The sequence below is a fragment of the Pinus tabuliformis genome, chromosome 8 (genome assembly GCF_031772625.1).
Source record: "Pinus tabuliformis cultivar Carrire ecotype Pingquan chromosome 8, CPIR1, whole genome shotgun sequence".
Classification (NCBI taxonomy): Eukaryota; Viridiplantae; Streptophyta; class Pinopsida; order Pinales; family Pinaceae; genus Pinus; species Pinus tabuliformis.
In genome coordinates, this window is record NC_142294.1 from 467,464,884 (window position 1) to 467,489,570 (window position 24,687).

The 24,687-nt window shown below is 39.3% G+C and overlaps 1 protein-coding gene across 1 annotated transcript in view; it reads right to left on the bottom strand.

The window, feature by feature from the left end:
- Positions 1-1,802: 1,802 nt before the first annotated feature.
- The window catches only part of LOC149236080 (alcohol dehydrogenase class-3), a 55,834-nt gene continuing 32,949 nt past the window's right edge, over positions 1,803-24,687 (bottom strand). The window contains exons 3-10 of the mRNA XM_089372309.1: positions 24,350-24,396; positions 23,927-24,252; positions 3,259-3,341; positions 3,067-3,142; positions 2,852-2,913; positions 2,651-2,746; positions 2,308-2,469; positions 1,803-2,154 (exon numbers count right to left, since the gene is read on the bottom strand). Coding sequence (XP_089228435.1) covers positions 2,023-2,154; positions 2,308-2,469; positions 2,651-2,746; positions 2,852-2,913; positions 3,067-3,142; positions 3,259-3,341; positions 23,927-24,252; positions 24,350-24,396 — 984 coding nt within the window. The 3' untranslated portion in view covers positions 1,803-2,022. The remainder of the gene's footprint in view (positions 2,155-2,307; positions 2,470-2,650; positions 2,747-2,851; positions 2,914-3,066; positions 3,143-3,258; positions 3,342-23,926; positions 24,253-24,349; positions 24,397-24,687) is intronic.

Genomic DNA, 24,687 nt, shown 5'->3' on the forward strand with positions numbered 1-24,687 from the left:
GTATAATTCTTGATGTCAAAAAATATCCATAACCATTACCAGATACATGCATACTATCTGTGGAGACTAGATGGCATATAACATCATAAGCATGCTCTATTTCATCCTTCTATTCAAAGAATATTTACCAGATACATGCACATAATCTTTGGAGACTAAATGGTATATCAAATCCCATCATAAGCATGCTCTATTTCATCCTTCTAGTGTATCAAATAGCAATACAGTGGAAGTGCTTTCTATAAAATTGAAGAACCACTAAATGTGAGTACAACACAAACACCCCAATTGGCTCTCAGATCCAAATGATAAGCACTGGATCCAAAGGATATTGAGATGTGCCTATGAGAATTTGACCACTCTTTCATTAAACAGGAATCAAGTGTTCCCCAGATCCAAATCGTCTCGAGAGTCGAGACGTGTCTGTGACAATTTGACCACTCTTTCTTAAATAGCAAGCTCATCTTCTGTTCAGTACAACGCAAACACCACGCTTGGACAACTCTTTCATTAAACGACAGGCTCGTGTTCCCTGTATCCAAAGGATTTTGGGAGTCAAGACGCATCTGTGACCATTTGATCACTCTTTCAAAAAATAACAAGCTAGTGTTCTATTAAAAACCTCCAAACTCAAAAGGTTACACTTCACAATCAATGGGCAAATTTCTCATTTAAAATAATCTTATTATAAGTAAGAAAAATTGAGCCAGAATGAGGACAATATCACACCTATATATTGAAAATTTAAAACTTCAAAGGTAAGCCATTGCACTAACGCCAAACCGCTACTGCATTAATAGCTGATCAATTTCAACTGTGTTGTTTGAATATGTCACTCCCTTTTCTCAGGTAATTTTGCATCACGTCTTGAAAGCATGATGATAAGAACTCTTGCCTTGCATTTCTATTCACCAATTCTGTATAAATTATTCCAAGTTATCATGGCATGTTGATTTGCACTAAGATGCATTAATTCGAAATGAACCATCTGATTGTCATCCAACCCTCAATTTTCCACAAACCGGATTAGAACATAAACGAACAGAAACTAAAGACATTCATTGTAACGATCTGAAGTTGAAACCATTTTTGAAACCATCTGGCATAAATATGATACATTAAGGAGTTCAACGCGATCAGAATTCCCTTTTGGTGGATAACTAGCAGCAACTTGAAAGTTCTCAGAGATGAGTCTGCAATGCAATTTCAATATCGACATACTTTTTGTGTTTTGATGGCGTTTTGGTTAATTGCTTTCCATTTTTATTTGGAACTTCTGCGGCTAAAAAGCAAGAACTTGAGTGCTCGTTTTTATTCAACGCAATACAAAGGTTATAACTCAAAAGCACCCTCGTCTACCTCATTTATGCTTGCATTGCTTGGGCATCATTAAAAATAGATCGCCTCCAATGATAATTTAAGGCTGTTAGATGTCCAAATATTTTGTTGCATAAATCGGTTTGAAGTCTCTGCATTAGAAGCAGTTATATTTCGGACTTACAATATTAACTGACAAATACTCTTTCTACACAGACAAATTTTCGACTAAGATATTTTAGCTACACGATATGAATCTAACTAACTATTTGTGTTCCAAAACGCGACATTGCACAAGGACAAAGATATTACAATGTTTATGAAAGCTCTGTTGCTATAACCAATGATCGAAACTCGCTTAGATGTTTTACGTACTGAGAATATAAAATAAGGCCTATAATTAATAGAGTAGAGAACATATGGAAATGCAATTTTACAAAGCGGAAGACACAATCATGTGCTAGAAAGATATTTTAGAACACTAATTAACTGTAAAACATGTTTCCGCCATTTGATAAACTTGCATGGAAAGTTGTCCAATTTTGACTGTGTAAATAGGAGGCAACTATATGCACAAATTAACCATATTATTCAGTTTTAGCTGAACTGTCACAACTACAAAAACTCTACTGGAGTCACACGTGCCTCTCTGAAATATGAACATGGAAGCAAGCACCTGTTACTTCAATCTAAAATTGAATATACTTAAAGATTTCCTAACTCAAGGTGCATCTTCAGTACAACGCGTAGGCATTGCCCACCATGCATCAGATGGAATGCTTCATTTATTTGGTCTAGAGTCATATTATGTGTAATGTACTCGTCCACTTTAATTTCCTGTAATTTAAACACAAAATTCAATTATTCTGTCACGCCAGTACATTTGATATATTATAACAACAAAAACACCTATTCTACCATAAAAAATTGCTAAAGCAAACAAATATATAAAGAAAATATGGAAGCAGCTCGCAATCATCTCGATCTAACCTTTTTCATATACTTCTCTACAAGCCAAGGTACTTGAGAACGGCTCTTGAAACCACCAAAAGCTGTACCCTTCCACACACGTCCTGTAACAAGCTGAAATGGCCTAGTAGATATCTCTTGTCCAGAAGCTGCAACACCAACAATGACAGATGTCCCCCAACCCTGCAAAAACATTACTCTCATAAGAAAGTTGCAAATTGCGGGACATGAACCTCAGTTTGTCACGTATCCCAATGACCAAATATACCACAGCATAATCGGTACTTTCATCCTTTACTGACAAATGCATTGTTTCACTGTCCAAGCATTTATCTAAACCTTAAAATATACATAAAAAATTCACCTTATGACAGCACTCGAGGGCAGCTCGCATTAAACTGACATTTCCAACACACTCAAAGCTGTAATCAACACCCCCATCGGTCATATCAACGATCACCTTACAAAAAAAACAACATGCTTTAGAAGGCATTTAGCATTGCAAATCATAAGAGGCTGCGCAAACATGCCATCCCAAGGGACCACATCTAAAATACGTACAGACCTGTTGTATAGGCTTCTCAAAATCTTTGGGATTCACAAACTCAGTGACTCCAAAATTCTTTGCTGCGAAGAGGATTAAAAGTCTCAGATGTTCATGTACAACTTACGAAGAAACTTACACCATTGCAAAAGGCCTAAACAATTAATCGACAGATAGGTGATGCAAAGCCATTCTCACATTAATATTTTCAAGAGTCAAATAAGTTCCATCATTACCAATTGCAAATTTATTGGAATCAATGTCAATGCCAATTATACGTGAAGCACCAGCTGTTTTAGCACCCTCTGCAACCTGCAGCATTGAAAATCAATAACTAGAGGCAAAAATCAACCCTTTTACCCATATGCATTGATTAAAGATGCTAAGATCAACTCTTTTTGTCTTGTGGGTTACATCATACGTCTTACCGCAAGACCAACTGTACCAAGACCAAATATTGCAACAATCGATCCAGCTTCCACTTTTGCTGTGTTCCAGACAGCTCCCAGACCTGCATGATTTAAATTCAATAATTGGATTGAAAGTTAACAAGCGAATCAACAAAAAATATTTCCATAGCTGAGGACTTCATTGGCAGCTTTCCAATGTTAGTGCAAGATAAATAAATAGTTACATAATTTTAATCAAAAAGTCAACGCCTCCATAGTAACAATTGATAACATCTACTGCTCGGGCAGTAGACTGAATTACAATAAAAAGAAATGTGCTGTTAAACACAATTTTTGGAGGCTTTCAAGCCACAGGGTAACTAACAGTTTAGTTTTCAGGGTTGATGGGAGAAAACATTTTGGAAGTTCTGCCTCTTTTTTTCTTTGCTCGAAAGAGGCAGCGAATGCAAGCTTTGTTAGTGTCTGCAAGACAAGATGATGTATATTCTCATATCATCTCTGAAACATCGATTATAAAACGTTTTTCATGGAAAAGAGACATTTGATGACATCAAGGTTGACAATTGTGTGATGCCATTGTGACAATCTTGCTGACAGCTCTTCCAGTTTTCAGTTCAAGAAAAGGCATGACAACTGCAGCACATGGCAGAAAACTAAAGAATGGTTGTAGCACCTACCTAGGCACTATTCACCGTATCAAAACCAAACAAAACCCTTCAAACCCAAAAGAAACTCCAGATGCTCCCCCACATTCCAAGGATGGTATCCAAGGTAAACCAGCAGGTGCAGTTTTGGGATGGTATCCAAGGTAAACCAGCAGGTGCAGTTTTGGTGCCTAACCTCACAAGGACATCGAGGTAAGATCCACAATATCAATAATATCACATAGACAGCTAACCCAGGGACCTGACCCCAAGGCCACCTCCATTGAAAATCACAGCACTCAACTATTTGAGCTAAACCACTAAGCTAATTGCATATGTTTTCTAATTAGAGAGAGTTGCACAATCAATCCCGGCACTGCATTCATGTTTGCAGCAGATAACATAATTAGAACAATTGGCTTCACGTGAGCAGAGTCAAGAACAGGCCAACCAAGTTACAACTGAAAGCACGCATATAGGTCTCGAATGCCCTATTTATAACCACAACATCAGATCAGCATATCAGAAAGTACCCAGCCATCTAATTAAACTGACATCAACATTTCTGTATGGAACTGATAGGCAAATAAAACTCGGCAATGGAGAATACACAATGGCCATAATAAATTAACTTTAAACCAATGAGTATGATCAGCCATATAAGCATACGAAACAAATTTTCTATTCATACATTGGATAATAACAGCTGAGATATGAAAATTATAGCTGTAGATATAACCAACACTTCCAAAAAAGGTAATTACATTTCTTTCGTGACTGTACTCTTCTCAAGTACCCGAGAGGCCATTTACAACAAACTGACATGGCTGGAAATTTAATTACATAACAGAGGCAGAATTATGCCCCCTCCATTACAATATATGGCTATAGCCTATAACAGCATAAAATCCACATACCAATATATACCAGATAGCCAAGAATGTCTCATGTGCCCAAGCTAACTTCCAACATTTTAAATTCAGGAGTACAAGTTGTCAAGTACATAATTCACATATACAGCAGCAAAAACAGCAGCTTCAACACATTGTTAAAAAAGTTACAGTACTTATCTGCCTGGAAACTGTTAATCAACTGGCTGCAGAAAAACAATAATCCACCCAACCATATATTGGTGGCTTGAGAATACTGAAAAGGGGGAGGGGGCAGCGGTGAGGCGCCAATGGATCAACTTTTACACCTTTTTGCCCTTTCTTTACAATTCACTGAATCATGCATTCATTAACCAGCCGCTCATCAATCAATTATCAGATCCATATACATAGATACATGAGCAGCGTATAAACATGACAGCAAACCATCAACACATGAACATCATCAACCATCGACAATGAACAGAAATACACATAAACACAGGATATAAGGTGGAAACCCCTCCGGGAGAAAAGCCACCATCTGTTTCATCTGCTTCATCTTCTTTATTATTCAAATCTTCTTTTTACATCAAATCACTGGCCACCACCAGTGTGCAAGCCCCAACTTGGGGTACATGCAAGCAACAACTAGCCTCAGGCCACTACCTGACGGAAACCACCACTTCCTCAAATTTGCAAGCCACCACCAGATGGAAGCCAAGACTCCTTCAACTATGCAGACCTGTAAGCAATGCCACTACCCACTAGATGCCCCAATAGTGGTGGGGTAAGCCCCCCCTCCCAAAGGAAGCCACTACTTGCCAACTAAAGGCCCCAATCTTCAAACTCTTGTGGACCACCTATAATCCATTTTCAAACAAGGATCCATCTGAAACAACTTAAACACTGTAGGCCATGTTTCATCCTATTTTCACACTAGACCCACAAAGACTCTATGCTTGTCAACTAAACCCTAGCAGTCAATCTCCATTACATCCTCTGCTCATCAACCTCAAACAGCCTCATCAACATCACTCTGACTCACACACAACAATCAGCAGCATACTCTCACAATCACTTTTACAGGGTTTATAGACATACATCAAAATATGATCAACTCAGTAATACAGCAGTGACAATGCAAATAAAAGCCACTGCAAAAACACTGGTAGCAACCGTACACCAGCATACTCTTCTCATGACAGTCCCTGCAACCACAACTCTATTAGCTCACAAATCCTCAACAATATGCTCTGTCAAAACTCTGCTACAGGCATCTTTAACTCTGATATCCACGCACGGCAATTCTCTGTTAACGCTTAGCCATCAATCTTCTGTCATGCATTCCAACACGCATGCTCTGTTCCAGCCAACGATCTCCACACAACATCGCACTCTCCAGGTGTCCATTCACTGATCTATGCACACTCCATCAGAACTTGATCACACGCAGCACTTCAATTGACCTCCTCTATACAAATTGACATCACATCCTTACTCAGCAACGCCTGATCCACTTGCTCAACAACAAATTTGCTGAGACAATGCACACAGGTATCTCAGCCAATCTCCCGATTGATTTACACCATTATTCTTGCTCTGTCACAGCTAACACACTGGCTCTGCAAATTGCACAAGATCTTACACACATGATCACACACTCAATCTGTCACACCATTGCTCTCCTTTTACAATGTATCCAACCTTTTATCAAACTGTAGCTTTGTCTATTTAAAGAGATTACATTGTTTTACCAGATCAACAACTGCAGCGGAGTAAACAATACATTCCACGACCATGGAGACGAGATCAACCAATCACTTAGACTTTAAAGTGTTTACACTTATGACTTGGTGACCCATTCACACCTCCTCAATCGCATCATTTACCATGGGCAATTCCACCGGTTTAAGCCCGAGGTTTTACTTTTTGCACTCTACAGGCAGTGTCGCGGGTACAGAACAGGAAGCCTGCAGCAGGTGCCGCTGGCAGGACGTGACATGGCTATAGCAGTCGAGCAATGCCGATGGGTGCGAGTGCTAAGACCTGTTGATGTGAGCAACACCAGAAGATCATCTACAATTGCTTGGTGTCTTAGCATGTGGAAGACATTATTTGCCTCTTCTAGTGATTAATGTCTTCTTTCCTAAGTTTAACTTGGGAAATTTAAGTCAATTAGTTATTGTAGACTATTGGGTCAATTAATTATTGTGGACTATTGTGGGCCGATGGATCAACTTTTACACCTTTTTGTCCTTTCTTTACAATTAACTGAATCATGCGTTAACTAACCAGCCACTCAGCAATCAGTTATCAGATCTATATACATAATTACATGAGCAGCATATAAACATGAGAGGAAACCATCAACACATTAACATCATCAACCATGACCAATGAACAGCAATACTCCCACAATCACTTTTACAGGGCTTATAGAAATACATCAACATATGATCAACTCAGTAATACAGCAGTGACAATGCAAATAAAACACCATAGAAGCCCCTGCAAAAACACTGGTAGCAACCCTAAAGCAGCATACTCTTCTCGTGACAGTCCCTGCAACCACAACTCTGTTAGCTCACAAATCCTCGGCAATACGCCCTGTCAAAACTCTGCTACATGCATCTTTAAGTCTGATCTCCACACAGCAATTCTCTGCTAATGCTCAGCCATCAATCTTCTGTCATATGCATTCCAGCACACATGCTTTGTTCCGGCCAACAATCTCTGCACGGCATCACACTCTACAGATGTGCATTCACTGATTTATGCACAATCCTTCACAGCTTGATCACACGCAGCACTTCAATTGACCTCCTCTATACAAATTGCCATCACATCCTTACTCAGCAAGGCTTGATCCACTTGCTCTACAACAAATTTGCTGAGACAATGTGCACAGGTATCTTAGCCAAACTCCAGATCGATTTACACCATTATTCTTGCTCTTTCGCAACTAGCACACTGGGTCTGCAAATTGCACAACATCTCACGCACACGATCACACACTCGATCTGTCACACCATCCCTCTCCTTTTACAATGTATCCAACCTTCTATCAAACTGTAGCTTTGCCTATTTAAAGAAATTAAACTGTTTTACCAGATCAACAACCATAGGCGAGCAATCAATACATTCCATGACCATGGAGACCAAATCAACCAATCACTTGGCCTTTAACGTGTTTACACTTATTATTTGGTGACCCATTCACACCTCCTAGACCAAACCAGATAATGATGTTATAGACCAGGTCAACCCCTTCAATCGCACTGGTTTAAGCCCGAGGTTTTACTTTTCGCACTCTATAGGTAGCATCGTGCGCACAAAACAGGAAGCCTGCAGCAAGTGCCGTTGGCAGGACGTTACAAGGCTACAGCAGTCAAGCAGTGCCGGTGTGTGAGAGTTCTAAGACCTGTTGATGTGAGTAGCACAGAAAGGTCTTCTACAATTGCTTGGTGTTTCAGCATTTGGAAGACATTATTTGCCTCTTCTAGTGATTTATGCATTTCTTCCTAAGTACAATAATTAAAATCGGCTATTTATGTATTTTCCAAGGATAAATAATTTAATTATTTAAGTGACTTAGAAATAATCTCAACCATTGATCTTGGAGATGTTTCTAGAAGAAGATTCAAGATGTTTCTAAAGGGGGGATTGGGATTAGAGATTTGAACCCAATGAAGATTATAAATGGAGGCTAGTGATGGAGGTGAAGACACAACAAAGAGCACAATTGTGTGAGCAAGTCATCACAAGATAGAGCGATTTTCTGTGCACTGCGAGTGGCTCAATCACCAGTGCACAGAGAAGGAAGAAGTGCGAGTGGATTTGAGCGAATCTAGGAGGGTTGAGTTGGTGGAGATTGTTGGGCTGAGTTGTCAGAGGGAGATTGCATTTGTCTAGAAGAGGCTGAGTCACTAGAGTGTTGGGGTTTTCTAGTGCGCATTAGTGGCAGGGATCAGATCGAGTTGCTAGAGGGCACAGATCTGATTGTTGGAGGCTGATTTCTTTAGAGCAATTTCATCTGGAGGCAGATTTCCTTGAAGTCAATTTACCTGAGTCGAATTCATTCCAAGGGATTCGAGTTGTAGTTTCCAGATTGTATTTTTCCTTATATCTCTGTGGGTCGAAAAACCCAAATTTTCCAGATAATGAAATGACAGAATTATTTGTGGGTTAATTAATTTTGCAATGTGTAATTGATCTCTCTGGTTTATTTCTGTTGCGAGGCAATAAATAGGCGAGGCAAAAGAGCGAAGAGTTTTAATCGGATCGGGAAAAAATCGGTGAATTCAATAAATAAAGATATACACATTTATTGAGTTATTACACAAAAACAAAAATAAAAAATAACAAAAAAAAATAGAACAAAAAAAAAAACATTTTCCATTGATATTCAATAAAGCCATGTCCAAACAATGCATATTATCAATAGATGTCCAAAATATCATGAAGGAATAAGTATCTCATATATGTTACGAGTCCAAGCATGATTGAAAGTATTGATTCCTGACACCTAACCAGTGACTACATAGAACCAGAAGCACCCGCTTCTAAAAGTTTATAAAATACTGCATACTAATCAGTAAAAAAGCAGTAACTAAAATCTCTTGATTGCTGCTGAAATGATACGATAATGGTTTGCTACTGAAATCTCTGACAAAGCACACGTTAAAGCTAACGCTAGAGCACACTACACCTCTATTACGCAGAGTAAACTGAAACTGAAACCATGCCTCTATTACCTTCTCAACATATGAGTTGTCGAGCCTGAGCAGTGAGTTATAGGTCGGCGATTAATTTTTAACCTAACTAAACCACGCGACGAGCAATGCGGCAACCCTAAAATTTAAACCTATGCTCGTCGAGTCGAGGGTTGAAAGTCGCCTCAATTGCCTAAATCGCAATTAATTGGTGAGTTGCGAGTCAAAGTCGCATTAGCCTAAGTCAAACTCATTCAACGCGAGTTTGACTCGCCCAAAGTTGAATCGGATCGTTTGAGGGAAGAGAAAAGTTTGACTCATGATTAATCAGAGTTTAACTCGTGATTAATCGTGAGAAAATAAATCTGGTTGGTACTAGAAATTTAACATGGTATCAGAGATCTAGAAGACTCTGAAAGAGAGATCTCCAGGGTTTGCAGCGGAGAGTTTTCTTTTTGCAGTAGCAGAATTATTTCTAAACATTTTGCAGCTAGGTTTTGTGGTCGTGAAGACGGGTTGAATGGGGTATCAAATTTTAGCCCCTAGAAAGAGGGGATTACCTGGATTCTGAAAATGAATGATCTATGGCATTTAGCAAGAAGAGATGTGCAGGTTCCTTCAAATCTTGTACAAGCAGTAAAACATAGAAGCAAGGATATGAAAGCGAGCTGCATAATTCTGGATAGTGTGAGGACTCATATAATTCCTCATATATGAGGGAAAGATATTAGTAGACAGATGTGGATAGCTCTCACTAGTCTTTATCAAAGTACAAACGAGAACAGAAAAAATGGTGTTGTGAGAAAAGTTAAACAGTATTAAATTGGGCAGATTTGAGACCATGAATTCCTATCTCACAAGGGTCCAACAGGCTCGTGATGAGCTTGCAATTGTGTGGGAAACTATGCATGATTCAGAGCTCGTCAAAGTTGCACTAAAGGGGTGTGTGAAGCAGTGGTCCACTTTTGTGGATAGGATTCTTGCTCATCAACAACTTCCTAATTGAAGTCGGCTATGGGACGATTTCACCCAAAAGGAGATCTCAAAAAATTCATTAATCAGAGGACAACGAAAGGGAAGTGGAGAAGGACAAAGTTGCTCTTGTTGCACAAGTGAAAAAGGGCAAAGCGAAGGCCAAGCAAAACCAAAGTGGGCAAGCATCTCCACTAAGCAAGAAGAAAAAGGACAAGAGCAAAGTTAAATGCTTTACTTGTCATAATTTCAGGCATTTTTCCAATCATTGTCCTAACAAAAAGAAGGGCAAGGGTAAGACTACTACGACATCTACTGCACAAATAGAGGAGATGATGAATAAGTACAATAAAAACTTCACTCTAATATCTTGCCTTTATGGAACCATCACAAGAGGTGTCTAGTTTGTGGGCAATGGGGCATCTCGTCATATGACAAGATCACAGGACTCCTTCATTGGCATGACAAGGGAGCTTGTTACCACACAATCTAGTAGGGCCCTAAGAAAGGGAAAACCTAAGGGACAACTACTAGACCAAGTGACAACAATGGGACGATGACCCATTGTCACCTTAGTTAAAGTCCCCTGCGCTTTACAGACTTTTACCAATGGGAGGAGTCCTGGTAAGAGGGGAATCACTAGGAATGAATAGATTAATGATTAGGTGTGAAGTGATTAAACAAAGCCCATTCAAGGAGAGACACAACAATGGCTCAATGCTTCAAAGAGGCTAAAGCACACTCCAAGAAAGGCCTTGAGATAAGAGTTCATGACTTAGGGTTTTGAGATGTGTAATGATAATAGGTATTCCTAAGATCAAGACTCTAGGTGATAAGGTAGGATCCCTCAAGGAAACTTTTTGTGATGCGTTGACACTTCTAAGAGGCTTTTCACTCCCTTTAAGAGATCTAGGAAAGACTTCCGCTAGACCTAGGGTTTTATGAATAATCATCGGCAGAAATACTTCCAAAGCACTCTCAAGGTCAAGGCAAGGAGAAGAAAGGGCTTCTTGAGATTTATTCCACTGAATATTATGAACCCTCAAAGAAGTCTCGTTTTCAAGAAGAAACGAGCTAGGTTTTGCCTTCTAGGGCACACCTAGGGCTCAAGATTTTATGGATGAATAACTGTGAGAAGCCTACCAAACTTGGAGGTCCTCTAGACAAGACCTTAAGGAAGAATCTTGTCCTCACGAAATCCAAAAATTCACTCTAGAAGGAATTCGTTTGATGCCCTAGCCTAGCCGTCCAAGAGAAGAGGGGCCAAAATTTAGAAGACGTTCCATCGCCAAATTCCTTAGACTAGTGCCTAGGCTATAAAGTCCTAGATGATTTTAAAATGGCCAACATCGTCCTTAAGGAGGCTAAAGGTTGATGCCCTAGCTACCAACCTTCAACATTTACCCACTCAAAATTTATGGAGTTTTATGGATGAAAGACAAAACTTCAACCACTAGGAACATTCATCATTTGCCATACAATGAGTAACATATGCAATTGCAAGCCAAATAGCTTTCCAAAATGATATTCAACAAATTAGTGCACAAGAGCATTAGCCTAGTTACAACAATTCCATACATTAGACATTTTTCCAAGAAAATACTCAACAAGAGGCACTTTACAAAATCATGAGATAGCTCCATGGAAAATCGAAAATTTCAACTCTAAATGTCAAAATGCATCTAAGGAACCTCCAATAGCTCCAAAGAAAAAGTGTGATTTCTTTTACAAGAGAAGAATCCAAGTGATGATGATGAGCTCTCACAAAAGAATGAGTTTTATTTATATGAACCTCACTAAGTCGAATTAGCCTAATTAGCCCCCTTAAACATTAAAATAATGGGCAAGAAACTAGCCTTGGTCACAAGCCGTCGAAGTAGCTTTCACAAATTATAAATGAGCCATCTAAATACTAGACGAATTAATGACGTCATGCTGATGGTGAAGTCTTCTTTGTCCCAGAATGCGAGAGAGGGTTCTATAAATCTTGAACAAGGGGATGGCCCCTTGGTCTCCGTGCAAATCATCATGTGGGGCCCCAAATTGGGTTTGGGGCACAATAACTAGTCTCGTGGGTCCCCTGATGATAGAAAATCTCGTGTTGCTCCAATGATGAGGGCTCTCACAATGGTGCTTACCCTCCCATGTCTCAAGGGTGAGACAAACCCCCTCTGGGCCTTGGATCATTTGTCATAGTATGCTAAGCCAGTTGAGGCACACTGGTCCAAGTTCATCATCTCGTGAATAATGTGGGGTAATGAACACACTGCTAAAGGTGCCCATGGCATGAAATGATGCTCCAACAGATGATGGAGTCCCCCATGGTTCTCAACGCTTCCCTTGGGAGTGTTAATATGATCCTCTGGTGGGCTTGGGCCCCAATTAAGCTACCTAGCCCATGATGAAACCACTTGTCAATTAAATATAAGATAGAATGCGCTTCCTAACCATTAGATACAATAATTCATTAGTGCATCTAAGTGAAGCAAGCTTGTTAATCAAAGGCACATTGGGACTTCATAGTGGGCTTCCCTTCCAAATTTAGGGCTTTAAGCTCGTAATAGTGTTACCTCCCTAGGTAGGTGTAGTTAATAAACAACCCTATTAGGTGTTCGGAGCCCCTATGGGGAAAGACAGGTCCCAAATAGATCCTTTAATTGATAGAAGCAATGTTGCACGAAGTGGGGACAAAACAGGTATGTTTTTGGGAAGCGGGGACGTGGAAGCGTCATTTTCCAAAAATCTAGGAAGCAAAGCGTCTGCTATATATATATCTATATATATATATATATATATAGAGATATATATAGATATATAGATATATATTTTATATTTTTTTTGCATTTGTATTCAAAATAAACATCCCAAATACCAAATTAGTTGTAGAAGACATGAAATCATGCATATTTTTGCATAAATCAAGATAGATATGACATCCATGATTCCATTGTAGTTACTAGTATGTACATCAATGATTAATTATTCGAGCATCAACCATCTATATTCTAGCAATTACAAACATACATCAAATTTTTAAGCATATTATAAAACATAGAGCATATTATGATTTATCTAGCAAGTGAGCAACTATTAACATTTTTCATGTCCAAAATTCAAATAATAATGTTTACAAAATAGGTCACTTGGTCACCGCCAAGACAAAAAGGTTCAAATTCACAAGCCTATAAGTCTAATGATTAATCTACGACAAAAGTAGTAAATTGTGAATATATCTACTAAGCTCTCCTCCTTCCACCATGAAGAGAACGTGGCGGCGGGCCTCCATGTGGTGGCAATGAAGAAGATGGTGTCGGTGGAAGTTGTGGCACTGAAACTGATGAAGACGAACCCCCTGTTGTTGGTGTTGAACCATGGAACCTAGGAACCAAGGGACCAGATGGGCGTGTCATCTCAACTCGATCATCATCATCCTGGAATCGCTAATTGCATGCATGCTCCCAAATGGACCAGTGCTAAGCATATAGTTGCTCAATTATCTCCGTATGAAACACGTTTTGGAAAAAACCGAAACGTGGATCGGGCCGAAAGGTTCCGAAATGGTAGGAACCGCATTTTGTTTCGGAGGGCAGATCCCCCACGGATCTGTATGGGTCGCGGATAGGGCTTTTGATCCGTGGGGTGGGGGGGGGGAGACGTTTCCTTCAACACCGGATAGAAGTGATGTGAATAATGGTGAGATGGATAGGGGCATGGGGGTCTCAAAGCCAAATGCCAAGGGTTCAAGGATTGTAATGATGAGGGATGTCTCCATACTTGGGTGTATAGATGTATGAGGGAGCAATTGTGGATACATGAGTTACCCTGGCCTTTGTTTTTCCACCCTTCTTCATTAGCCTTTTTCCTTTTCTTGATTTTTCCTTTCTGTTACTGCTCGGTGCTCTAGTAGATAAGAGCATGTTGTATGTGATATAAGCAGTTATTAACACCTTAAGGTGGCGCAGTTCATCTCCCGCCAGGGGTTGGAACGTGCGTGGGTTCGTTAAAGATGTGGGAGCACTCATGGGCCCTAGGAACCAGGGTGATGGCCATAATGATAAGGGGTAGAGCTCATGCCTAGCTTTTTCCCACATGCTATTTTAATGTCCTAGCCATCATCTTTTGTATTTTATAAAATTATTTTCTTTTCTTTCTTGCTTGTGACCATGATATGTTTTAAAGGTTCTTTTAGCTGCATCAACCTCCGAGGGCACATCTCCAAACTTAACCCAAATATGTTGACAAGGGGAGGGGGTAACCTAGTGCCTTGTGGACCCAGTGGTCATGTGGACCCAGAGAAAAAAAATGATGAAATAGGGCTTGTAATGTGTGGAGGGGAGTGAAAAGTAAGGAATGGGAAAAAGGGATCACACTACCAAGATCGAGGTTTCCTAAGTAGTGCTCTTCCTAATAGCCATAGGCCAATAGGGGTGATCCCACGAGACTAGGATTGAGGATTAACCCCCCATTTAAAATGAGGGAACAAAACTACAGTCAAAACCCTTCCTTCTTCCAAGTCACCCAATAATCCATGCCCAATATGCCCAAGGAAAAGCAAGCATAGGCACCTAATTGCACGATGAAAAACATACCTTTAGGACCGAATTGCCCACCTTTAAACATATGCTCTCAACAGATGATCGAGGGGATATATGACTGATGCAGAGAGCAGAGATCAAATGGCACAATGAATCGACTACATCGATGGTTGTCAAGGGTTGCTAGCTGTCGGCTACAAAGATGTCTAGAAGAAAAATTATCCAATGAGGTCGCCCACTTTTGGTGGGTAACAGGGCCCAAAGATGTAAATGTGGAGCTTGGTGACAAGGCAAATTATGCAGTCAAGGGCACTGGGAGTATCGAGTTCCAAATGGACTCAACTGGCAGCATGGAGGTGAACGAAGTGTTATATGTACCGGGTTTGGAGAAGAATCTCCTTTCAGTTCTAGCCATGGAAGACAGAGGACTAGAGGCCAGCGTTACGGAAGGTGAAGTGGTTATTGGGCCGAATGGGACCAATTTCAGCAAGAGGCAGGTGATCGATAAGATGAAAAGAGATCTCTATATGTTTAGAAGACAGCTAGTGAAGGCTCTCATCCATAAGAGTGACATTCAAAGCAAGATTTGGAATAGGAGGATGGGACACCTACACTACAGAGCTCTTCCAATGGTGCAGATGGTCACTGGTTTTCTAGAGATCTTGGTGGAGGGGAATGGAATATGTAAAGGGTGTGCGCTTGGCAAGTAGACCAAAAATGTGTATCCTCATAGTGAGACCAGGTCTAAGGGTGTGCTAGACTTGGCACATTCTGATATATGTGGTGCTATGTCGATGACGTCAATCACAGGGTCCTTATATTTTGTGGCATTCATAGATGATTATTCCAAGAGGACTTCGATCTACTTCCTGAAGTCCAAGGATGAGATCCTCAAACAGTTTCAGGAGTTCATGGCTCTAGTGGAGAATCGAACAAGAAGGAAGATGAAGGTGTTGAGATCAAATAATGGGAGCGAGTACAACTCCAACAAGTTCCTGGACTTTTGTAGGCAAGTAATTATCCAGAAGGAGCTCATACTACCCTACAACCTTCAGCGTAATGGGTTGTAGAGGAAAAATAGGGCCATCATGGAGGCAACGAGAGCAATGATCAATGATCAGGAGTTGTCTATGTTTTTGTGGGCAAAGGCCTGCAATACAATTGTGTGTGTGCAGAATAGGAGTCCTCATAGAGTGTTGAAGGACATGACTCCTGAGGAACTGTTTACATGAGTGAAGTTAGATGTGAGTCACTTGTGCATATTTGGTAGTGTTGAAATATGTAACTAGGTTCGGACTTCATAATGACATATGTAATCATGATTTTATGTATTTGATGTAATGAGAAAAATAAATTTATTATTGTTGATCTTGAGGCATGGGTTTCATGCTCAAGGAAATTTATTTTTATATAGGTCAAGCTCCCATTGAGAGCTCCTAGGTCATTGTCATGTATGAAAGACCCATTTGGGGCATGTTACATATTGTAAAGAAAAATATTTGAGTCAATGTTAAAGTCATAAGACCCTCCAAGACCTCGTCACAAGTGCTTCAACTAATCAGCGTTCACAAAGGAGCAGTCAACCTATCAAGATGACATGTTCGTCTAGGATGATGACAAGTCGGCGTAATAACATGGAGAAAAGACAATATAAAGGAGGTCTCGGCCTCACTTAAGAAAGGATCATTAGGCATTATCAAGTTCGATCTAAACAAGAGGAAGTGATCTAAAAGGGCCAGCAAAGGAAATAGTAATTTCCAGAAAGAAGAATTTGATGTTGAAGGTTTGTTTTAGGGTCAAAACTCTCACACGTGCGAAGAAGTTTGGGTATCATTTGTTGCAAAAGAAGCCGAGTTAGCACAGTGATCTCAGAAGGCTGAAATCAAGTGAAACTCAAGCCACTTTGCAAGCCGAGTTGCAAAAGAAGTAGCCTTTATCCAAGCGAAGAAGAAATAAGGGAAAAATCATTGTCTTTCTCCCACAAGTGTTGCATCTAGGGTTTCTAAGGTGACCGAAAATTGAAGAGAAGTTGAAATCAGTTTGACCAATGTTAACTTATAAGGAAGAAGAATTGTTCAAGGAAGAATTGTGACTTGGTCTTGGAGAGGTTCTTGGTCAAGGGTCTAGATCTTGGAGTTTCAATTTAATATTTTATAAGAAGAAGAATTCGATGGGTTTTCCTCTCAATATTAGAGAGGCTTCGGCCTGGTTGATTGCTTATATCTTGTGTCCTTTGTCTCATTATTCTATGCGTTTTGATAGTTGTTTGATGAAGTGAACACAATATTAATCAAGCTAAAGAAGAACCTAATTAAGAAAAGTAAAAATTCTTCACAGGCAGTTATCATTTCAAGAGAAATCACTTACACTTGTTGCCCCTAGATTTTTCAACAAGTAGTTCAGTTTATGTCCATGTGCATACAAAGAAGAGGGCTAAGTTGGAGCCCTTATCTGAGAGGGGTGTGTTTGTTGGCTATAATGAAGTCTTGAAGATCTACCGAATCTACATTCCAGGACAAAGAAAGGTGATCTTGAGTGGGGATGTCAAATTTGAGGAGGATAGGACCCTCAAGAGATCTCATGAGGAAGAGAAAGTAGTGGTAGAGGAGGAGCAAGAGGCTCATAAAGCTAAGCAGGGACTAGCAACACAAGAAAGGACACGGCCAACAAATTCGAAAGATGAGTTAGATATTACTTCAAGTTCTACTAGAAGGAGGCCAAGATAGGCCGAACATACATTGAGGGATGTTGAGGTGCATGTGCAACCTCCTAGCAGCACTATCAAGTAGCGTTTGCAAATCTGAGCCATCCACTTTCGAGGAGGCTATAAGCAAGCAGGTCTAAAGGGATGCCAAGATAGAGAAAAATAACTCCATAATGAGCAATGATGTTTGGGATATAGTGTTGAGACTGGAGGGGAAGTTTGTGGTCACTTCTCGATGGATCCACAAGATCAAACATGCAACAAATGGTAGTATCAAGAAGTATAAAGCAAGTTTTGTGGAGAGAGTGCTATCCCAGAAGGAGTGAGTGGATTACAAGGAGACATTCGCACCCATCACCAGATATGCATCTATTAGAGCAATTATGTCCATTGCTTCATAATCACCAAATATGCATCTATTAGAGCAATTATGTTTATTGCTTCATAATCACCAGATATGCATCCATTAGAGCAATTATGTCCATTGCTTCAGAGATAGCGTGGAGGATACATCAAATGGATGTGAAGATTGCTTTCAAAAGAGCAATTGAGGAGGTGTATATTGAGCAGCCTCAGGGTTATAAGGTGCATGAGAGAGATTCCCATGTATTCAGGTTTAAGAAGGCCCTTAATGGGCTGAAGCAGGCTCCGCACGCATGGTATGTCAATATCAATGGATATCTTCTTGGTTTGGGCTTCACCATGAGTGAGGTGGGTCATAACTTGTACTTTGTACTCGTTTAGGGTAAACTGCTCATCTTGGTATTGTATGTGGACAATCTCTTTTTGACAAGATCAGCGAAGCTCATAGGGATCTTGCTTCAGAATTCGACATGAAAGACATTGGCTTGATGCATTACTTTTTGGGATTGGAGGTGCAACAGCAACCAGGAGAGATTTTCCTTGGACAAGGCAAGTATGCAATGGAGACGTTGAGGAGATTCACGATGGAGGATTACACACCTATGATCACTAAACTTAAAGAACCCGAGTGTTTCTGAAGGTGAACTAGTGGATCCCACACTATATAGATAGTTGATAGGTTCCTTGATATATCTAGTCAACAATACACCAAATATATGTTACGTTCTGAAAACATTCAACCAGTTCATGGTGGAGCTGAGACATATTCATTGGGTGGTAGCGAAGCATGTGCTAAGATACCTGTGTGAGACAGTAGACTTTGGCCTAAGATATGTAAAAGTTGCAGGAGTGGACCTGCAAGGGTACACAGATTCCGATTGGGTTGGGAGTTTGGTGGACAAAAAGTCCACATTTGGATGTTGTTTCGATTTGGGATCAGCAATGATTTCATAGTTCAGCAAGAAGCAATAGTCAGTGACACCCAATTCAGCAAAGACAGAGTACATGGCAATGAGTATGGCGATTTGTGAGGCAATTTGGATTCACTAGATGGTTGCAAGATTATTTGATCTGCAAATGGGGCCAACGGTGATACACTGTGATAATCAGAGTTGCATTAAAATTTCCACGAATCTTGTGTTTCATGATCGGTCCAAGCATATCGAGATAAAATATCACTTCATCAAAGACAGGGTCCAGAGGGGTGTTTTGAGATTACAGTGCATTTCTACATAGGAGCAGGAGGCAAATGTTCTCAAGAAGTCTCTAGTGGAGGGAAAGTTTGTGAAGTACTAAGACAAGTTGGGGGTGGTGGAGAATCCCTTCCTTGCTAGGAGGAAGTGTTGATGTGAGTAGCATCATAAAGTCTTCTACAATTGCTTGGTGTCTTAACATGTGGAAGACATTATTTGCCTCTTCTAGTGATTTATGTCTTCTTTCGTAAGTTTAACTTAGGAAAAGTACAATAATTAAAGTCAATTAATTATTGTGGACTACGCGATTATTTTCCAAGGATAAATTATTTAATTATCTAAGCGACAAAAATAATCTCAATTGTTAATCTTCAAGATATTTCTAGAAGGATGATTCAAGATGTTTCTAGAGGGGAGATTGCAGTTAGGGATTCAGACTCAATAAAGATTACAAATGGAGGCTAGTGATCGAGGTGAAGACACAACGAAGAGCACAAGTGTGTAAGCGAATCATCACGAGAGAGCGAATTTCTCTGCAATGCGAGTGGCTCAGTGACCAGTGTGCAAAGAAGGAAGAAGTGCAAGTGGGTTTGAGTGAATTAAGAAGCATTGAGTTAGAGAGATTGCAAGGTTGAGTTGTCGAAAGGAGATTGTGTTTGATTGGAAGAGATTGAGTTGTTGGAGAGTTGGGGTTTTCTAGTGCGCAGAACGAGTTGCTGGAGGGCGCAAATCTGATTGCTAGAGGCCGATTTCTTCAAAGCGATTTCATCTAAGAATCAGATTTCCTTGAGGTTGATTTCATTTACCTGGGCCAAATTCATTTTGAGGGAGCCAAGTTGTAGGTTCCATATTGTATTTTTCCTTGTATCTTTGTGGATCAAAAAACCAAGACTTTCCAAATAATGAAATGACGAAAAATTATTTGTGGGTTCATTATTTTGCCATGTGTGATTGATCTCTCTGGTTAATTTTCGTTGCATATTTTTAATTCTAGAAGTTAAGGATACCAGTGATTTTATTTTTCGATGATTCAGTTTTATTTGGGTAAATAAATAATAAATTGTGGATAAATTAAATTAATGTGAGAAAATAGGTCTAGCTAGTATTATAAATTTAATAAGACAGTGGCACACTCTGCTCACATGGAAAACTCAAACCTTTCTACCCATATTTGCTTCTATTGGTGCAAGCCACTTCCTCAGACACGTCTAGAACCTTTACATATCTTTGTCAATCATTAGATCATCAAGCAAGCACTCCTTCAGCGAGTTAACATCGATGCCAACACAACTAGCTCCATGGTTGACATCAATGCCAACACCATGCCGCCAACACCATTGTCTCCCTATTACACCAATTCTCTCTGCAACAAAGGCAACCCCCAAGCTAAGGCTATGAATACCCGAGAACCACACCTTTCTATTGTAGGCTCTAATTTCACTTTTCATGGCCCAATTCCCAAGCTAGCAATCACCTACAACAATTCCCAATCCACAACCCTCTTCCCCATCAGGATGCATAACCCAAACAATGGGATCCCCTTCTCTGCTTAGCAATCCCTCAGTGTATCCCACTTCTTTCTGAGGCTCCATCATAAGCTCGAAAGGAATCTTCTAATGGGATTTCAAGAAATTATTAGCTACAGCAATTTTTTCTCAATTACATCCAATATAATTCCATACAAGCCACAATTCCCTATAAATTCGTGGTTGTACTTTTCAAAGTTCAAAATCAGTGTACACGCAACAGTTTGTTTCGAGTAGTTTCCTAGGCAAAGGGCATTTTGCAAGGCGAATTCCCAATCTTTTGTGATTTCTAATCTCTCAAGTAATCGAAAAGCGGTCCTCTTTGAACTCCCTCTTCCCCCTCAAACCTCACAATAACCATTCTCTTGCATCAAGGTGAGTTTTCAATTGCATGGCAGTAAAAGACCACTAAGCCCCCCAAAGCTAATTAAACATAAATAGCTAATAATCAAGGACATAATCATGTTTTATATGACTTTGGATTAGCTCCATTACTAAGGTCCCTTAGCCAACTAAGTCCCCTTGTTCTTCCCCTCTTGTGGAATCATAGCCCCCCTTCCTTTTGTCCTCTTTTGTGGCAGGTGATGTACTTCCCCCCTTCATTTTGTCCTCTTTTGTGGTGAGTGGTGTACATTTATTAATATTATGTTTGGTTACAAATTACATCATTTAGCTTGTATTCATTGTGGAATCATTAGCCCCCCCCACCACCTTTTTGTGCTCTTTTGTGGCAGGTGATTAATATTTGATGTTCAGTTACAAATTACAACATTTGGCTTCTAGCCATTTATCATGTATATACACAACTGTACCAGGGATATTTTGCCCGTTATTTCGTGCAACCCCCACCCTCATATATGAGGGGGGATCAAAACTAGAGTACTGCACTACAATGGCCTATTTGGTTACAAATTTGAACATATATGTGATTCTCTGCTCCTGACATACAGCTTTCAAGAGATAAGATACCTATACCTATACCCCAAAATAATGTCCAGGGTTAAGCAAAGTATGCACTTGCAATATCCCAAAAAATTAATTTTCCATTACCTTCTATGGCACTTTTTCTCTTGTTTGATTTTTGCTCACGTATATGATACGATCCAAAGCTTCTAAGGCAGAATTCAATGTTGTATAGTACCCAAAACAACGTAGGGAGATAATTAAGGTAAAGGTATACACTTGCAGTCTCCCACAAAGTCAATTATCCTCTACCTTCTATGGCACTCTTTCTCTTGCTTGATTTTGGAATGACATACATTATATTATACAACTTAGCTTCTAAGGCAGAATTCTTTTTCTTCTAATTTTTAATCTTGCAAACCTTCTATCACAGGTACCATATTCGAATATGAATTTGAATTCAACATGAAACAGGAACAAAAAATTAAAGGGAAGATTCGTGTACCAAAAAGTTGTGTATGCATCCCACTAATACTGAAATAAATACAAATTTGTCATAATTAATTTTCCTGCACCTTCTATCTATGACACTTCCTCTTGCTTGGTGTTGGCGTTACATACATGATACTATACAACTTAGCTTTTAAGGCAGAATTCATTTTCTTCTAATTTTTAATCTTCTGCAAACCTTTTTGTCATAGTTCCTGTATACGAATGTGAATTTGAACTTGATATGAAACAGAGAAAATTGATGGGAAAATTCCAAGTACAAAAAAATACATATATAAATCCCACCAATACTGAAACAAAAACAAAATCTTCAAAAATTTTAACAATTAAAAACTGTAGAAGGGTTGATGACATATGCTAAATGCACTAAACTGTTATATGCATACAAGTAACCACTTAAGCGAGCAGAAGAGTTAATATCTTGAGTGAGTAAGCAGCGCGAGTGACAAGTTAGCAAAAAAATGGCATGATGTTCGGGCTTTATTTTAGATTTCAGGTGATTATATATTTATCTGAATTGCTGCCAAATTTTAGGACACCCAAAAAAAAAACAAATTGCAAATATCATATTGGGTTTGGTCAACATATTATTGACAAATCGAATCGAACATCTTCTTTTTAACATAATATGGCCATATTGAATTGGAGTTGAATTTTCCTACTGAAATATCCAATACATCCGTACTCGTAACTATGCATTTTATATATTCCTTAGATTGACAAGCTAGTTTTGAGATCCCTGATTTTACAGCTGTCTTGTTCCAGAACCTGTACAGTAACACAGTACACCATACATTGCCTTATTATGCATGCAGTTCAACAAGCTGCTGGGAGGTTCACCACTTCAGATGGTTTAATATGGCCGATTCATTTTTATAAGTCTTAACAAATGTGTGAATGAGTAGGCAGGCTCAACTTCCACAGCTGTGTTCAGAATCACTGGTATCAAGAACTGAGTTCACTTCACTTACAACTCTTCTGTTTCCTTCATTCCTATTCTTTTAAACGAAGGGATGTACAATTTGTTTTGTATTTTGCTGAATATTGGATGTCTATCCTTCTGTTGTGAATAACTTACTGAAATTTTTTAATTTAAATTTCATATTTTATTTTTTTTAGTAAACCAGTTCACCAGAAGGTTGTATTCCAGTTCTAGTTCACTCCCAATTTTGTTTTTTATTTTACTGAATATTGGATGTCTATCCTTCTGTTGTGAATAACTTACTGAACTTTTTTTATTTAAATTTTCATATTTTATTTTTTTTAGTAAACGAGTTCACCAGAAGGTTGTAGTCCAGTTCCAGTTCACTCCCAATCTGACCCTCGGCCAGTTTCAGTCCTGGTTTTTCAAACTTTAATCTGGATATTATAATATATGGCACTGGAAAGCACCAATTCCTAAAATCAGTATCTCAAGATGAGAATTATGCGCCTAGTCTGTGGAGATCTTGGATATTTGCAGACTGTTCTAATTATACATTTTCCTTCGCAAAGCATCACGTTTACAGGTCTTGATTATATCACTTTGCAAATTAACTTCCTATCAGCCACAGTTAACAAAAGTATGAAGCCTAGCTGCAAATACCATTATTATAACTGCTAAACTACAGCCCAACCTTAACTTCAATTCCCCCCTTGTACGGCACAATAAACACTCTCATCGAGTCTATAATTTGATGGTGAAAATTTGGCTCATGTATGCACAACTTGTTAAAAGAATGCAGCCAAATATTAAGAGGAATAGAAACTTACCCGTAGGAACACCACAGCCTAGTAGGCATATCTTGTCCAATGGAGCTTGTTCATTCACCTTGGCAACACTGACATCATGTACCACAGTGTATTGACTAAATGTCGAAGTTCCCATGAAATGATAGATTGCTTTCCCTTTTATCGAAAACCGGCTCTTCATGTCACTTAGCATAAGACCAACTCCAGTAGCAGATCGAACCTTGCCACAAAGATTTGTTTTTCCAGACTTACAGAACTTGCATTCTCTGCATTCCGCCTGGTAACAGGGTATTACATGATCCCCAGGTTGAACCTCAGTAACACCCTCACCAACACTTTCAACTATCCTGCAAAGTGGATGTGTCTTAGGCATTTAACTCTTGATAATAAGAATAAAGGAAAGAGAAGCCTTAATATAGATTTTAAAATATAAAACTTGCTTACCCAGCAGCTTCGTGTCCAAGAATGCATGGAAAAAGACCCTCTGGATCCTGTAATCAAAACAGAAAACTTTATGGAGATGCGTGTGTAAGTTCCAATTAACTTAAAAAATCAGTCCTTGATTTTGTTAAGACTTGTAGAACAAATTTAAATACTTATGTTTTAAAATTAACAATGAAGGCCCAAAATCACCTATGGTGAGCTAAAATCATAGCTAAAAGGCAAATTTGATTCTTGATGTTTTAAGATTAAGAATGAAATCCATTATTACCTATGGTGCACTAAATCATGGTTATAAGGTATGTGAACTATTCGAGCTATCAAGGACCAAAATGATACAA